Source organism: Oncorhynchus kisutch, linkage group LG7 (genome assembly GCF_002021735.2).
Source record: "Oncorhynchus kisutch isolate 150728-3 linkage group LG7, Okis_V2, whole genome shotgun sequence".
In the NCBI taxonomy this organism is placed as follows: Eukaryota; Metazoa; Chordata; class Actinopteri; order Salmoniformes; family Salmonidae; genus Oncorhynchus; species Oncorhynchus kisutch.
In genome coordinates, this window is record NC_034180.2 from 43,977,582 (window position 1) to 43,992,491 (window position 14,910).

Consider the following 14,910-nt stretch of genomic DNA (forward strand, 5'->3'; position numbering starts at 1 on the left):
TGGCGCCCCCCCTTGGGTTGTGCCATGGCGGAGATCTTTGTGGGCTATACTCGGCCTTGTCTCAGGATGGTAAGTTGGTGGTTGAAGATATCCCTCTAGTGGTGTGGGGGCTGTGCTTTGGCAGAGTGGGTGGGGTTATATCCTTCCTGTTTGGCCCTGTCTGGGGGTGTCCTCGGATGGAGCCACAGTGTCTCCTGACCCCTCCTGTCTCAGCCTCCAGTATTTATGCTGCAGTAGTTTGTGTCGGGGGGCTAGGGTCAGTTTGTTATATCTGGAGTACCTCTCCTGTCCTATTCGGTGTCCTGTGTGAATCTAAGTGTGCGTTCTCTAATTCTCTCTTTCTCTCTCTCTCTCTCGGAGGACCTGAGCCCTAGGACCATGCCCTAGGACTACCTGACATGATGACTCCTTGCTGTCCCCAGTCCACCTGGCCTGGCTGCTGCTCCAGTTTCAACTGTTCTGCCTTATTATTATTTGACCATGCTGGTCATTTATGAACATTTGAACATATTGGCCATGCTCTGTTATAATCTCCACCCGGCACAGCCAGAAGAGGACTAGTCACCCCACATAGCCTGGTTCCTCTCTAGGTTTCTTCCTAGGTTTTGGCCTTTCTAGGGAGTTTTTCCTAGCCACCGTGCTTCTACACCTGCATTGCTTGCTGTTGGGGTTTTAGGCTGGGTTTCTGTACAGCTCTTTGAGATATCAGCTGATGTACGAAGGGCTATATAAATACATTTGATTTGATTAGGTTAGCTCTATATTCCGATTCTCAGTCACATAATGTGTGTTACTGTGGAACAGCGTTCAGGGAGACGGGGTGGTGGTCGGCATGTTGTCTGTGTCCTGTGTCCGGGAGGTTGGCTGGGGGCGGGTGGTGGTGGCATGTTTGTCTGTGTCCTGGGAGTTGCTGGGGGCGGAGTGGTGGTCGGCCTGTTGTCTGTGTCTGGAGGTTGGCTGGGAGGCGGGGTGGTGGTCGCTGTTGCCCTGTGCCCTGGGAGGTTGCTGGGGGCGGGGGGTGGTGGTCGGCATTTTTGGTCTGTGTCCGGGAGGTGACTGAGGGCCAGGGGTGGTTCGGCAGTTGTCGGTCCCTGGGAGGTTGGCTGGGGGCGGGTTTTGGGGTGGTGGTCCCGGCACTGTTGTCTGTGTTTATATTATGGAACTTCTAGTTCCCTCTCATGCAAACGGATCTATAGCATTCACCTTTGGCAAGGGCTACATGTCCCTTGAATTAAAGCCCCAAAATATCCAAGAAAGACAGAAAAACATAAAAAGTATCAAGTATTTACTGATTTAGATAACATCAGCTGCGTTTAGACAGGCAGCCCAATTCTGATATTTTTTTTCCACTGATTGGTCCACTGATCACATCAGATCTTTTCACATCAGATCTTTTTCAGTAAAAAATATCAGAATTTGTCTGCCTGTGTAAACACAAGCCATCCTAACATTTACCTAGACTAGTGAGGTTATGAAAATAACTGAGATTAATAGAACATCCTATCCTGTTCGATAAAAAAAGCTAAATTCAACACCATCAATTGTCCAGATGATGGCAATATACTGTTCAACAACAGAAAGTGTTAGTAATATCCTACTGATATTATATGCATTTCTTACAGCTCACTGCTCTGAATCTAATGTGTTATAAGAGGTGGTAAAAATAACGGATACATGTTAAATTAAACAAATTAGCGAGTTTAAGTGATAATGTTAATTGTAAAAGTTGGATACTGTAAGTAAAGGGACTTTTCATTGCTGAGTTCTGCACTCCTGTAAGTAAAGAGACTTTTAATTGCCAGAGTGCTGCACTCCTTAAATCTTTCAAAGTGAAAGTGGGAATGACAAAAATAACCACTTGCTACTTGTTAATCATATTAATTCATGTCAATACACATTATGGACAATTAAGAAAAACTAAGAACGAGAAATGGATCATCAGCAACACCTTGAAAGTGAGAACTTTCCGCATTGGGTAATTGATTGAACCATGTGGTGTGAATATGAGGGGGTGTAAAATGATGAACTACTTGCATTGCAAAAGTTAAGTTGTGCTTTCTCACCCCCTTGAATCCTGAAGGCCCTGAAACAGAAACTGTACATGAAGTTAAGGCCTGAGTAAGTAATCAACTAATAAACTGTCATCTGTGTTATTCTGACAGACTTTAGTTGAGGGAGAAAGACATTTTAATACAGTGTATTACTTACCCATTACATTTCATGTAAATCATTCATTGGCATATTCAAATCAGTCATCACTGACAAACACATTGCCTGAACATGGGTTGACAATTAACTACCATTCAATGTGACATTCTTATCTCAAGTTCTAACATCAGTGCCACTGACGACCAAAAAGGAGCTCTTTGCTTGCATTATTTTCCAATCAAAGCTTTGCTCATAGGGTTCAAATCTCTGAGATGGGCTCACTCCAATACCAGCTGGGCAGCACCTGGGGCCTGTTTTACAATATCAAATCGCTTTCAAGACATTTTAAGGGCTACCCTTTCAAGTCGCAACTTGGAGAAGATGAGAAATTCCAACATCATACCATCACCATTCCAGTCCAGTCCCTACACAGCCAGGTCTACAGCTGCTTCCCAGTCCCATCTCCTAGCAATCTGTTACAAACCATGGAAGAGGACCTCTGAGAGAACAGGCAGGTTCTGAAGAGCATCATATCTAAGGTAATATACACTGAGTGTACCAAACATTAAAGGACACTTCCCCTAATATTGAGTTTAACCTGCCTCCTCCCCTTCATCTACACTGATTGAAGTGGATTTAACAAGTGACATCAATAAGGGATCATAGCTTTCACCTGGATTCACCTGGTCAGTCTATGTCATGGGAAAGAGCAGGTGTCCTTAATGTTTTGTTTACTCAGTGTAAAATCTATCATGGATATGAAGAGGTTTGGGTTAAGTACATATATGTGTGTACATAAAAATATTTTAAAAACAAATTAAGACCTTAGGAACCTACCTGCCTGTAAATTAGCACATTCCAATTACTATGTAGGTTCACTCTAGAGACAGTACAGCATTTTATTAGAGGAACTTTTCACAGAAAGACACAAGGACAAAGAAGTAACCTCTCTTTACACCAAAGATTAAGTACAGGAGAGAGCAGAGGAAGGCCTTGGCAGAGCAGTGGGTAAACCCAGCCCTGCGGCCCAGCGGCCCACACCTGTGATGTTCGGACTCTGTGTACCATACAGTACAGGTGTGAGGGCCTGGCTCTGGCTTCCTCTCCTCACTTCATTCGCTCCAGATAACCCATCAGCCTCAGCACCCGGAACCCTGTCGCCATGGAGCCCACAGATGGTGCTTCCTGCGGCCGGACCCTGCGATTGGCGGAGACCTTCCAAACAGAGAACAGCTGCTGGGGGATGATATATCACTGGGTTGTTATTTGGCGTTAGCGCTTTCATTTCAGGCTCGTCTGCTTGACACTCCCAGACCCACATCTGGCAGGAAATGGAAGCACAATGAGAGAGGGGGAGAGAGAGAACGAGAGAGTGATTAACAAAGAGCTGAAGAGCAGGTGTTGGTTTGACAGGGCTACAATGTGTGAAGAGAAGTAAAGATTGATGCAGAAGGCTTTTCAATAGCTTTAGTGAGCACATACAGTGCCTTGCAAAAGTATTCACCCCCTTGGTGTTTTTCCTATTTTGTTGCATTACAACCTGTAATTGAAATATTTTAATTTAATGGACATACAAAAAAAGTCAAAATTGGTGAAGTGAAATGAAAAAAATGACATGTTTAAAAAAAAAATGTATTCACCCCCTTTGCAATGAAGCCCCTAAATAAGATCTGGTGTAGACAATTACCTTCAGAAGTCACATAATTAGTTTAAAAAAACTCCACCTGTGTGCAATTTAAGTGTCACATGATCCCAGAATATACAGACAGACAGACAGACAGACATACATACATACACATACATACACACACACACACAAATACATAGCCGGAGATTTTAACAAGGCTAATCTGAAAACAAGGCTCCCCAAATTCTATCAGCATATCGATTGTGCTACCAGGGCTGGCAAAACCCTAGACCACTGTTATTCTAACTTCTGCGACGCATATAAGGCCCTCCCCCTCCCTCCCTTCGGAAAAGCTGACCACGACTCCATTTTGTTGCTCCCAGCCTATAGACAGAAACTGAAACAAGAAGCTCCCGAGCTCAGGTCTGTTCAACGCTGGTCCGACCAATCGGATTCCACGCTTCAAGATTTGATCACGTGGACTGCGATATGTTCCGCATTGCGGCGAACACGCTGATTCAGTGTGCGAGTTTATTAACAAGTGCATCGGTGATGTTGTACCCACAGCGGCTATTAAGACATTCCCAAACCAGAAACCATGGGTTGATGGCAGCATTCGCGCAATACTGAACTTGCAAACCACTGCTTTTAATCAGGGCAAGGTGACCGGACACATGACCGAATACAAACAGTGCAGCTATTCCCTCCTAAAGGCAATCAAACAAGCTAAGTGTCAGTACAGAGACAAAGTGGAGTCGCAATTCAACGGCTCAGACATGAGAGGTATGTGGCAGGGTCTACAGTCAATCACGGACTACAAAATAAAATCCATCCCCGTCGCGGATCACGATGCCTTGCTCCCAGACAGACTAAACAAATTTTTTTTGCTTGCTTTGAGGACAATACAATGCCACTGACCTGGCCAGTTAAAAAAACCTGCGGGCTCTCCTTCACTGTAGCCAACGTGAGTAAAACATTTAAACGTGTTAACCCTCGCAAGGCTGCAGGCCCAGCCGCGTCCTCAGAGCATGTGCAGACCAGCTGGCTGGTGTGTTTACAGACATATTCAATCAATCCTTATCCCAGTCTGCTGTCTCCACATGCTTCAAGAGGGCCACCATTGTTCCTGTTCCCAAGAAAGCTAAGGTAACTGAACTAAATGACTACCGCCCTGTAGCACTCACTTCTGTCATCATGAAGTGCTTTGAGAGACTAGTCAAGGACCATATCACCTCCACCCTACCTGACACCCTAGACCCACTCCAATTTGCTTACCGCCCCAATAGGTCCACAGATGACACAGTCACCATCACACTGCCCTAACCCATCTGGACAAGAGGAATACCTATTTAAGAATGCTGTTCATCGATTACAGCTCAGCATTTAACACCATAGTACCCTCCAAACTCGTCATCAAGCTCGAGACCCTGGGTCTCGACCCCGCCCTGTGCAACTGGGTCCTGGACTTCCTGATGGGCCGCCCCCAGGTGGTGAGGGTAGGTAACAACATCTCCACCCCGCTGATCCTCAACACTGGGGCCCCACAAGGGTGCGTTCTCAGCCCTCTCCTGTACTCTTTGTTCACCCACGACTGCGTGGCCATGCACGCCTCCAACTCAATCAAGTTTGCAGATGACACTACAGTGGTAGGCTTAATTACCAACAATGACGAGACGGCCTACAGGAAGGAAGTGAGGGCCCTCCGGAGTGTGGTGTCAGGAAAATAGCCTCACACACAATGTCAACAAAACAAATGAGATGATCGTGGACTTCAGGAAACAGCAGAGGGAGCAGCCCCCATCTACATTGACGGGACAGTAGTGGAGATGGAGAGTTTTAAGTTTTTCGGCGTACACATCACGGACAAACTGAAATGGTCCACCCACACAGACAGTGTGGTGAAGAAGGCGCAGCAGCGCCTCTTCAACCTCAGGAGGCTGAAGAAATTCGGCATGTCACCAAAAACACACACAAACTTTTACAGATGCACAATAGAGAGCATCCTGTCTGGCTGTATCACCGCCTGGTACGGCAGCTGCTCTGCCCATAACCGGAAGGATCTCCTGAGGGTACTAAGGTCTGCACAACGAATCACCAGGTGCAAACCCCCTGCTCTCCAGGACACCTACACCACCCGATCATCAAGGACAACAACCACCCGAGCCACTACCTGTTCACCCCGCTATCATCCAGAAGGCGAGGTCAGTACAGGTGCATCAAAGCGGGGACCGAGAGACTGAAAAACAGCTTCCATCTCAAGGCCATCAGACTGCTAAACAGCCACCACTAACATTGAGTGGCTGCTGCCAACATACTGACTCAACTCCAGCCACTTTAATAATGGAAAAATTGATGTAATAAATGTATCACTAGCCACTTTATATTATATGTTTACATACCCTACATTACTAATTTCATATGTATATACTGTACGCTAGACCAGCTACTACATCTTGCAATCTTGATGTAATGTATCACTAGCCACTTTAAACAATGGCACTTCATATAATGTTTTCATACCCTACATTACTCATCTCAAATGTATATACTGTACGCTAGACCAGCTACTACATCTTGCAATCTTGATGTAATGTATCACTAGCCACTTTAAACAATGCCACTTCATATAATGTTTTCATACCCAACATTACTCATCTCATATGTATATACTGTACTCTATACCATCTACTGCAGGGGGACCTTGCATGCGCTGCAGGATTTTAATCCATGACGGTGTAGTGTGTTACTAATGGTTTTCTTTGAGACTGTGGTCCCAGCTCTCTTCAGGTCATTGACCAGGTCCTGCCGTGTAGTTCTGGGCTGATTCCTCACCTTCCTCATGATCATTGATGCCCCACGAGGTGAGATCTTGCATGGAGCCCCAGAGCGATTGACCGTCATCATGAACTTCTTCCATTTTCTAATAATTGTGCCAACAGTTGTTGCCTTTTCACCAAGCTTCTTGCCTATTGTCCTGTAGCCCATCCCAGCCTTGTGCAGGTCTACAATTTTATCCCTGGTCTTGGCCATTGTGGAGAGGTTGGAGTCTGTTTGATTGAGTGTGTGGATAGGTGTCTTTTATACAGGTAACAAGTTCAAACAGGTGCAGTTAATACAGGTAATGAGTGGAGAACAGGAGGGCTTCTTAAAGAAAAACTAACAGGTCTGTGAGAGCCGGAATTAAATCAAATCAATCAAATACTTATGTCATGCAATAAAATGCAAAGGATTTACTTAAAAATCATACAATGTGATTTTCTGGATGTTTGTTTTAGATTCCATCTCTTACAGTTGAAGTGCACCTATGATAAATTACAGACCTCTACATGCTTTGTAAGTAGGAAAACCTGCAAAATCGGCAGAGTATCAAATACTTGTTCTCCCCACTGTATATACACACACACAATCATATACACTGCTCAAAAAATAAAGGAAACACTTAAACAACACAATCACACTTCTGTGAAATCAAACTGTCCACTTAGGAAGCAACACTGATTGACAATACATTTCACATGCTGTTGTGCAAATGGAATAGACAACAGGTGGGAAATTATAGGCAATTAGCAAGACACCCCCAATAAAGGAGTAGTTCTGCAGGTGGTGACCATAGACCACTTCTCAGTGCCTATGCTTCCTGGCTGATGGTTTGGTCACTTTTGAATGCTGGCGGTGCTTTCACTCTAGTGGTAGCATAAGACGGAGTCTACAACCCACACAAGTGGCTCAGGTAGTGCAGCTCATCCAATGTGCATGTGTCTGCTCAAACGGTCAGAAACAGGATCCATGATGGTGGTATGAGGGCCCGACGTCCACAGGTGGGGGTTGTGCTTACAGCCCAACACCGTGCAGGACGTTTGGCATTTGCCAGAGAACACCAAGATTGGCAAATTCGCCACTGGCGCCCTGTGCTCTTCACAGATGAAAGCAGGTTCACACTGAGCACGTGACAGAGTCTGGAGACGCTGAGGAGAACGTTCTGTTGCCTGCAACATCCTCAAGCATGATCCGTTTGGCGGTGGGTCAGTCATGGTGTGGGGTGGCATTTTTTGGGGGGGCCGCACAGCACTCCATGTGCTCGCCAGAGGTAGCCTGACTGCCATTAGGTACCGAGATGAGATCCTCAGACCCCTTGTGAGACAATATGCTGGTGCGGTTGGCCCTGGGTTCCTCCTAATGCAAGACAATGCTAGACCTCATGTGGCTGGAGTGTGTCAGCAGTTCCTGCAAGAGGAAGGCATTGATGCTATGGACTGGCCCTCCTGTTCCCCAGAACTGAATCCAATTGAGCACATCTGGGACATCATGTCTCGCTCCATCCACCAACACCACATTGCACCACAGACTGTCCAGGAGTTGGCGGATGCTTTAGTCCAGATCTGGGAGGAGATCCCTCAGGAGACCATCCGCCACCTCATCAGGAGCATGCCCAGGCGTTGTAGGGAGTTCATACAGGCACGTGGAGGCCACACACACTACGGAGTCTCATTTAGACTTGTTTTAAGGAAATTATATCAAAGTTGGATCAGCCTGTAGTGTGGTTTTCCACTTTAATTTTGAGTATGACTCCAAATCCAGACCTCCATGGGTTGATACATTTGATTTCCATTGATAGTTGAATGTGCTGACAACAAAATCACACAAATTATGTAAAGAAAAAAGTATTTAATAAGAATATTTCATTCATTCAGATCTAGGGTGTTATTTAAGTGTTCCCTTTTTTTTTGAGCAGCGTATACACACACACACACACACACACACACACTTATACACATATTTTTTTTAAATAGACGCACACAAACATACATACACGTATACATACAGTGGGGCAAAAAAGTATTTAGTCAGCTACCAGTTCTCTTTTTAAGTTCTCCCACTTAAAAAGATGAGAGAGGCCTGTAATTTTCATCATAGGTACACTTAAATTATGTGTGTGTGTGTACATATACTCACACACACAGATATACATATACACCCACATATGTGTATATATATGCAAGCGGCACCATGAAAACCAATGAGCTCTCCAAACAGGTCAGGGACAAAGTTGCGGAGAAGTACATATCAGGGTCGGGTTATAAAAAAATATCCTAAACTTTGAACATCCCACAGAGCACCATTAACTCCATTATAAAACATTTAATGAATATGGCACCACAACAAACCTGCCAAGAGAGGGCCGCCCACCAAATCTCAAGGACCAGACAAGGAGGGCATTAAATCAGAGGCAACAAAGAGACGAAAGATAACACTGAAGGAGCTGCAAAGCTCCACAGCGGAGATTGGAGTATCTGTCCACATGACCACTTTAAGCCATGCACTCTACAGAGCTGGGCTTTACAGACAAGAGGACAGGAAAAAAATAAGCAAACACGTTTGGTGTTTGCCAAAAGACATGTGGGAGACTCCCCAAACATATGGAAGAAGGTACTCTGGTCAGATGAGACTAAAATTCTGCTTTTTGGTCATCAAGGAAAAGGTTATGTATGGTGCAAATCCAACACCTCATCACCCTGAGACACCATTCCCACAGTGAAGCATGGTGGTGGCAGCATCATGCTGTGGGGATGATTTTCTATTGGCAGGGAAACTGGTCAGAATTGAAGAAATGGATGGGGCTAAATACAGGGAAATTCTTGAGGGAAACCTGTTTCATTCTTCCAGAGATTTGAGACTGGGACAGCGGTTCACCTTCCAGCAGGACAATGACCCTAAGCATACTGCTAAAGCAACACTTGAGTGGTTTAAGGGGAAACATTTAAATGTCTTGGAATGGCCTAGTCAAAGCCCAGACCTCAATTCAATTGAGAATCTGTGGTAGGATTTAAACATTGCTGTACACCAACGGAACCCATCCAACTTGAAGGAGCTGGAGCAGTTTTTGCTTCGAAGAAAGAGGTGAATACTTTCACAAGTCACTGTACTCTATAGTTTCCTGTAGTTTTTACAGCCTCCATACATTCAACTCTATATGCATTTAACCCAAAAGCTATACAATACCTTGAGACCAAAACATTGCAAATGGTACCATACAAACATACTTAATTGATATGAATGCTACAACTTTTATTCATGAGCTGGTGCCAGGAAATTAATGTTGACTATTCTGATTATAGGTACACTTGGCTTATTCTGAGAACCTGTCACAGTGCAAAGCCAAGAACTGGCAGAGGGGAAGGTTAGCAGCAACACTATGAATAGATTTGATTGAATGTCTCAATGCACATGTGTATTATTTTATGTTTCTCCTAGAAGGAACATAAGATCCATACAATAAGTAATGTGTACCACTGGAAAAGCCAAGGTTTACTGGATAGGTCTCCCTTCAAATAAGACCAACATACTGACGGAGGTTGTTAAATTCATTTGCACATCTCTTTTCAGTGAGATTTAACATGACCCGAGAGCCGATTGGAATGAAAATATCCTATTGTGTTTGACGAAGACAAACGTACCATCCATCTTTCAACACCAGTGGGCACACTTACACCAGGCATGTTCCTGGGACCGATGAGGACTAGTGAGAACTTCCCTATGAGCAAAAGACGTTGAAAATAAAACTTTTTGGTTGAAAAGAAGTTGAAAATACCGCTTTCAACATTGTGCTCAACGTATTCCCTTATTCACATCATACGGCCAAACCAAATCAAGTTGTACTGGTCTGCTTACACATCCCCCATAGTTGCTGAAAAGGACCAGTACGATTCTGGATGACCATACTGTGAATCAGACAATGTGAATATGCTTGACGCATTTATGTTCAAAGGAGACACGAGTCACAAAAAACAACCACATTTATTCCATGTCACAGTGTTCGTGAAACTGTAGATACATGGGAGAAGTACAATGTTGGTTTATCGAAGGACATCCACACATGCCAATTTAAAAAGGTTCCATCTTTTGAAAAGTTGAAAATAGTTGAAAGTAAGATGAACTGCATCAAAGCCAACAGAACAAGTATAACACAAAGGCAACCTACGTACAGTGTCTTAAGTGTAAAAGGCAAACTTCAAAAGCCAGGATAGAGTATGTCATGACAGAAATGGAAGGACTTGTTTCAGTCCCTAAAATGAGGCATAGTATGGGTTCTTAAAACGCATAGTAGTGGTAGAGTACAACATGCATTTTAAAAACAAGAGCAATGGAATTTTTTGGACAACCTACATACATCTCAGTAGAAATGTGGACAAAGCAATAGAAGTATCAAATCTTAGAAAATAATTGTGCAACATGCATGGCATCACCTCAAGGTGAACGGTGTTTAAATGTACCGTTTTTGGCCCTTTACTGCTGAATGATACCAGATGACACCAATAACTGAATGAGTCCTTGGAGTTTGATTGGTAGATACTGTGAAACCATATGAAAAGCCAGCAACCTAAAATCAGTTGAGTCAGAGGACAAATATTCAATATTTCTTCTCAGCTCAACATCCCAACTATACCAAATGGATGATAAGAGAAGTGGAAACAAGTTGAGTGTTACATTTCCTATAGTCCTGCAATGCCATCCTTCCAAGTCTCCGAGTTGAGGAAATCTGGAAATAGCGTCTACATTTCTTCTGATCTCCAAACCCATTCAAAAAACTCATCAATTCCAGAAAGACTACAGTATTTAATGAACATACTACATCTTGAAAACCAAAACAATAGTACACGTCACACCATAGAGTATTCTAAGGCTCAACCTCCAACATAACACCCACACCATACGGAAACAAGATCGCAGATTTTATTTGAAAAATTCTTAGACGCTTCAAACTATTCACTCTACACCATTCAATTTCACTATTGCCACACACGAGACCTTCTTGGCACGATTGTCATACAAAGACATGGTCAGCTCAGTGATCCACATGTTCAGTTGAAACAGGCTTTGATGCATTAAGGGTTAGAAGAAAATGAGGCTACAGGCGAGGTATTCAAACATTTAGGCTAACGTTATCTTTGTTTTTAAAGGAATGGCTACCATGAGGTAAGGTGATTGCTGATGATAGTTCCATTAACTGCCATAGCCCCTATTTGAATGCTACGAGGAGAGCAACATTAAAAATCAGGGACTTCTGAAGAGTTTCTCAGTATTCTGTATGTGTTCCAAAGTAGCTAAGTGACGGACGGAATAATATTGACTCATCTCTTGAGTTTAGGGTCAATCTTCAGTTCAAGCAATAAAAAGAGTGGGCACCCTGCCAATGTTTTGGTAAACAGTAGATGTAGAAATTCATAAAACAGCTATGGATGCAAGGACTGACCATCCATTAAATATCAAAACTATAGTTAACCATTTTGAGGCTATAGAATTATTAGTGTTTACAAATGAGTAAAACAAGCTTATAGTTTAGTTTCTAATGGGTTTATACAGTTGAACTAAGCTCATGAGACCGTTATATTCTTCATGAATCAATGGCTATATATTATGAATTTAAATGTCAAAAAATGGATGCAGCAGATTGCCCTTTTAAATGTGTTTGAGTGAGAAACGGTGTAGCTACATGCATCCTCACCACACAGTCTAATGGAACAACATGAGGACAAATGACACTGATTAACTAATATATGGCTTCCCAGATAGGTCAAATCAAACCCATGTTACATCTGGTGCAAGTCAACCCCCTTGTTGTAAAACACTACCGTATGAAGAGATGACACAGGGAATCTGGTATAACATACTGGACCACTTGATATGACCACACTATTAGCAAGACCTAGTAAGATTGGAAACGCACGAACTTGCATAGATACAGTGATGTGTAGAGCAGCTTTCGGGTGTCCAAAACAGTCTAGTGAAGTTCTTGACATTTTGATAGCCCTGCAAAGGTTAGCTGCATGTAGAGAGAGTGAGCTCTCGACTTTCTCCCAATGAAAACATTGACAACCATACCACTAACATATGCAAGTTTTCCACTAGTTCACACAACAAAAAACATTTGTATAGGATTATTGTTCATTACAGTAGTTGGATATATATGACCAACATCAATGTGATATGGATATGAAGAGACATCTTTGTATCAGAGAGACATGAATTCATCTCTTATGTTCTACCTGACAATAAACAGGTTTTAATGACTGATTGTGATGCATTAAACAAATGCATTATTTAAGTGTGCTTTCACAAGGACGGAACTGGACAAAAGCCATGTTTTCTTTTCTTCAGGAAACTAAAGGTGGCTTTTTGGCTACTTTTCTAATTGATTTCAAACCATTTGTTCTATTTGGCTAAGCAATATGATTATCTGGGTTCAGAGGAACTCGGAATGAAAACGGCAGGACATCTATATTCAGGTATTCCATTTGACAACAGAAGTCGCTTCTGTTGATTCCAAATGGTTTGTTTCCGTCTGTGTGGATGACGACACTAAGGTTCAGGGCCTGTATTCACAAAGTGTTTCAGAGTAAGAATGCTAACCTAGGATTCGTTTGGTCTTTCCTAGATCAGCAGTCCTACTCTGAGACTGTGTGAATACAGGCCCATGATTATCTTATTGGGACGTGAGAGTGAGTTTGGGACACCGTCACAAATACCTGTAGACACAAGAGTTCAAATCCAGTTTGTAAAATTAATACTTTCTTGCTGATAGTTGGAACAGAGCGAAAGATTACAAAAACACTGACATCAACAAGAGAACGTGCTGTACAGGGGAGAGAGAGAGAAAACGTCCCAACTCCCGCCCCGGTCCTTAAAGTGACAAACGGGTCATCACGTAACTCCAGTGCTACTTCCTGTATGTTGACAGCTACACAGACAGTGGGGGGAGGGAGCTTTGTGTTTGACAAATGAACAAAACTTGACTAAAGTGAGTTCAAGTGAAAGGTCCTCCGATTCAAGCTGTTCCTGCATGAAAATGTCCCAAGGAGAGGATCTAGAACAGGGAGGCTCAACTCAAATTGAAGGCAGTCAATTCATGGAAGTGATTTGAAATTTTGAATTCTGAAATAAAACATTTACAGTTAAGTTTACTGAGAAGTAATTTTAAATAAATGCAATTTGATCAATTATTTATTTTTTGTTTAATTCCTAAATGGACTGCCTTCAATTAGAATTGAGCCCAACCCTGACATCCTAATGTGTTTATCCTTCATCTTGATAAAACACCCTCCTCTGTCTTGTACTGCCTGAAGCACAGCCGAGGCCTCAGAGTGGCCCTGCTACAGTATACTTTCACAAGCCCCCAAATCCACACAGAGGGGCATCATTGTCCTCCTCAAAGTCTGACCTGTGACCTTTGACCTCGTCTACCAGGCCAGTGGGCATGGGGTCAACTCCTCCTTCTCCACTCCCACCATGACACTGTGGAGTGATGGATTGGGAAGTGGCTAGGCCCAAGTCCCATTAAATAAAGCAGCACTCCAAGGTTGGAAGGAGGCAATAGAGGAAAAAAAGGGGAAAAAATGGTCAGTGGCGGTGGAGGGGGGGGCGGACTCTTCACCCGCCTGTGTTGGTGGGGTGGGGTTTAGGTGGGAAAGGGGTCATCATCTCCTTTGCTGCACTTGCACTTGCAGCAGAGGATGAATGGTGTGGCCAGGAGGAGGAAGGGAGAGGCCACCAGCAGGAGCAGGCCAAAGCCAGCGAAGATCCCCACCACCTGGAGAGAGTGAGAGCAAGAGAAAGAAGAGAGGGGAGGAGAGAAAGTAGAGGGAGAGTGAGGGGTAGAGAGGGGTAGAGAGGGGAGGAGAGAAAGTAGAGAGGGGGAGAGGGGAGGAGAGAAAGGAGAGGGGGGAGGAGAGAAAGTAGAGGGAGAGAGGGGAGGAGAGAAAGTAGAGGGAGAGAGAGGGGTAGAGAGGGGAGGAGAGAAAGTAGAGAGGGGGAGAGGAGAGAAAGTAGAGAGGAGGGAGAGAGGGGAGGAGAGAAAGTAGAGAGGAGGGAGAGGGGGGAGGAGAGAAAGTAGAGAGGAGGGAGAGAGGGGAGGAGAGAAAGTAGAGAGAGGGAGAGGAGAGAAAGTAGAGAGGAGGGAGAGGGAGGGGAGGAGAGAAAGTAGAGAGGAGGGAGAGGGAGGGGAGGAGAGAAAGTAGAGGGGGAGAGGGGAGGAGAGAAAGTAGAAAGGAGAGGGGGAGAGGGGAGGAGAGAAAGTAGAGAGGAGGGAGAGGGAGGGGAGGAGAGAAAGTAGAGAGGAGGGAGAGGAGAGAAAGTAGAGA

At 44.0% G+C, this 14,910-nt stretch overlaps 1 protein-coding gene across 6 annotated transcripts in view; it reads right to left on the minus strand.

Annotated features, from left to right (window-relative positions):
* Window positions 1-3,033: 3,033 nt before the first annotated feature.
* Window positions 3,034-14,910, minus strand: part of LOC109894648 (probable E3 ubiquitin-protein ligase RNF144A-A) — an 83,044-nt gene continuing 71,167 nt past the window's right edge. For 3 of the 6 annotated variants that reach the window (XM_031829156.1, XM_031829154.1, XM_031829155.1), the window contains one exon: window positions 3,034-3,469. In XM_031829156.1, coding sequence (XP_031685016.1) covers window positions 3,113-3,469 — 357 coding nt within the window. In that variant the 3' untranslated portion in view covers window positions 3,034-3,112. Of the gene's footprint in view, window positions 3,470-10,551; window positions 14,361-14,910 lie in introns of those variants that run through there. The other 3 variants (XM_031829160.1, XM_031829157.1, XM_031829159.1) reach the window with 1 other exon arrangement.